Source organism: Cryptomeria japonica, chromosome 5, assembly GCF_030272615.1.
Source record: "Cryptomeria japonica chromosome 5, Sugi_1.0, whole genome shotgun sequence".
In the NCBI taxonomy this organism is placed as follows: Eukaryota; Viridiplantae; Streptophyta; class Pinopsida; order Cupressales; family Cupressaceae; genus Cryptomeria; species Cryptomeria japonica.
The window spans coordinates 564,485,568-564,488,833 of record NC_081409.1 but is presented as its reverse complement, the minus strand read 5'-3'; the positions used below and the strand labels follow the sequence as shown (position 1 = coordinate 564,488,833).

General features: G+C 36.7%; 1 protein-coding gene across 2 annotated transcripts; it reads left to right on the top strand.

Moving 5' to 3' along the window:
• The first annotated feature begins 393 nt into the window (after positions 1–393).
• LOC131074936 (pirin-like protein) lies at positions 394–2,675 on the top strand. 2 transcript variants are annotated; one of them, XR_009113145.2, is made up of 8 exons: positions 394–569; positions 716–765; positions 847–885; positions 974–1,002; positions 1,353–1,415; positions 1,523–1,626; positions 1,735–2,291; positions 2,488–2,675. XR_009113145.2 is itself a non-coding variant. In XM_058011680.2 (7 exons), the coding sequence occupies exons 1-7, from the start codon at positions 463–465 to the stop codon at positions 2,234–2,236; spliced, it is 894 nt and encodes a 297-aa protein (XP_057867663.1). In that variant the 5' UTR covers positions 394–462; the 3' UTR covers positions 2,237–2,477. The 2 variants fall into 2 exon arrangements, 1 of the variants encoding a protein (XP_057867663.1); XM_058011680.2 differs by lacking the exon at positions 2,488–2,675 and having other exon boundaries at positions 1,735–2,477.
• The last annotated feature ends 591 nt before the right edge of the window (positions 2,676–3,266 follow it).

Genomic DNA, 3,266 nt, shown 5'->3' with positions numbered 1-3,266 from the left:
ATTCATCTTTTTGTGGTGCGTGTTTGTAGAAAAAGTTTAGATCTTGACTCAGTGCTCACTGCATTATGGATGAGCATAAAATAAAGAAGAGACGTCAACTTCTGCTACCAGAGAAGATGTTGCATCACGTAACAATCATCTATTTCAGAATTTTCACTATTCGCCCATAATTTTGGCCTTCAAATCACACAAGATAAGAAAAATGTTCGTGTTTATCTCGATCAGATAAGATTTCTCGACGTTTGTGATTTCCGGAGCATTACATCACCACAATGAATGACGTCACCATGACATTTCCATGACGTCAGCAGCTACGCTGCACACCGCCATGCACGCTCATACGTGGTTGAGGGTTGTTCGATCCTTATAAAATGCAGTAGGTAATATGAATTCATTATTTGCAAAGAAAAGGGGGGAATTTCATTATTTGTAAGGAAGAGTAAAGAGTAAAGTGTTTTAAGGATGAATAACACTACTCCTTTTCTGAAATCGCGCTCTGTAGCAAAGAAGGTGTTGGCCAGAGAGCAACATGAAGGAGATGGAGCCATTGTCAGGCGCAGTATTGGCAGGTATCCACTTCTTCATTTATATTTTTATATTCTTTGAAGATAATTTAAATCTGGCGCTGTCAATTTTTTAGAGTACTTGATCTTGTAAACATCATTATAATCATTCATTCTCTTGTTCATCCGATCAAATTCTTTGTTGTGGACAGACCAGAGTTGAAGTTTTTGGATCCATTTTTGTTACTGGATGAATTCTCAGGTTGGTTGGTCTCTACCCAGAACCATTGCTAACTAGTGTGATTGTATTTCATCTAACAAATCAAATGTGTGGGTATTGCAGTAAGTGCTCCTGCTGGCTTTCCAGACCATCCTCACCGAGGTATATTTATATGTTGGATTTTGACACCTTTTAACTCTGTTTTCTTTGCTCTCTTCAAACTAATGATTTGATGATATGTTTTGGGCAGGTTTCGAGACTGTGACATACATGCTGGAGGTACCATCTTTTGTCCCTTTCTTTTCCCTTTTTCAGAGCACCACAGCTGCAGGGGTTGAGTATGGGTGTGTAGATGTGTTTCCACTGTACAATAAGTTTGAAACAGATGAGCCAGTAGGTTCTGGGAGGATTTTAGATTAATTGATGAATAATACTGAATATTCTAGTTTTCTCTCATTCTGATGATGCAATTTTTTTTTTTTGGGGATACAATTGAATCTAAAAATTATGTTGTGCTCAATATTATGGATAGTAGAAATTTGATGTTTTTTAACAATCTAAAACTGCTGCTGAGATCTGTTGGGGTTTGTTTTCTAAGAGAATATGTTCTTTGGCTTTTTTAAATACAGGGAGCCTTCAGCCATGAAGACTTTGTAGGACATAAGGGCACCATCAAGGCTGGCGATCTGCAGGTTTTGAATCTCTTAGTTCCCCACTATAACACTACCCAGCATAGTTATACTACTTGTCCCTTATATGTGATGTACTGAGGGTTTTTATTGCAACATGTATTGTGTAGTGGATGACTGCAGGCCGGGGTATAGTCCACTCTGAAATGCCAGCTGGAGCAGGAGTGCAACATGGTTTGCAGTTGTGGATAAATCTTTCTTCCAAAGACAAGATGTGAGTGCCTTCACAACTTATCCTTCTGCCTTAATTAACTAATGGATACCAGGGATCCATTTTTTTTATAAGGAATGTTTAGAATCGCTATGTTTTTATGGTGGTCAGGATTGAGCCTAAGTATCAAGATGTTCAAGGGAAAGACATACCCAAAGTTGAGAAAGATGGAGTGAAGGCCACTGTTATAGCAGGAGAAGCTTTGGGCATCAAATCTCCAGTGTATACAAGGACTCCCACAATGTATTTGGATTTCAGGTTGGAATGCAAATCTGTACTTCACCAGCCTATTCCAGAGAGTTGGAATGCATTTGTGTATGTGTTGGAAGGGGAGGCGAGATTTGGTGCTCCCAACTCACCTGCAGTGGGTGCTCATCATACACTTTTATTGAGCAGTGGTGATGGTTTGAGTGTGTGGAATAACAATGTGAATAACAAGCCTTGCAGGTTCCTACTCATTGGAGGGCAGCCGCTAAATGAGCCAGTGGTTCAACATGGGCCATTCGTAATGAGCACCAGACAAGAGATAGTGCAAACGATTCAAGACTATCGTTTGGGCAGAAATGGATTTGGGAGAGCCAATGGCTGGCATTCTAATATTGCTCAAACTTGATTTCGTTTCATTCCCCATCTCTAACCATTGGCCTTGAGGGGATGCAAATCTGAAGGTCTATTCCTATCACTAGGAATTGTCTTTGTAGTTAGATCTTCATTCAGCCTTGTTATAGGCAACAAAAAGTCTGCTTTTTGTTGTCTGCTACAATATGAATAGTTGTTTATCATTAATTGAAAAAGTTGAAGTAATATCTTAACCTGCGCTATTGATAATAAGACGAATCTTATGGGTTGTCATTTATCTTTCAGTGAAGCGAATCTGCTATGGAGTACATGATATTGTCCAAAGATATTTTCTTGTACCTACCAATAAAGATGGAGTGCATACTTTTCCCAATTGACCAGGCAATTCACATAGTTTCATCTTTTAAAATATGCAGCATTGATAAGTTTTGTTATTTTCAACCAATGAGTAAATGACTCATGATGATGTGGTGGGTAAAAGTTGTGGCTGATTGATTGGGTAGCTATACATCACTAAAGCTATTTAAAAGTATTATCAGATGGTTAATAAGTATATATATACATTGTTTTATTTTATTGGTCAAGCATTTTACATTTATATTTTTTTGTTAAATTATTTTATGTAAAATTTGGTTGATAGGTCTATTTATATATGTACATATGATCATTGAAAGTATTTTAGATGTTTTTACTAGTTTATAACAATTTTATGAGTTCTTATGAATATATTAAAAGGAAGTGACTTTTCGTGTTGGTTAAAAGTGTATTTGTTTGATTGTTAAGTATAGGTCAATACAAATATTTAAAAGTGTCATTGGTTATTTTATTTTTTTTGAAAAGAGGAGTAAAATTTTATTAATCAACAAAGATCAGTATAGAGCACCAAAAGACAACAAACCAAACAACTAGTAAGACAACTTAAAAGACAACCACATGCCAATTAAGGCTCTCTCACAACTCCCAATTAATCTTTAATATCCTCCATAATAGGATCCTAAAAAATCCTAGAATACTCCATGGGCAAAAGACCCTAGTCCTCAACATTAAACAACTCTATCTACTTA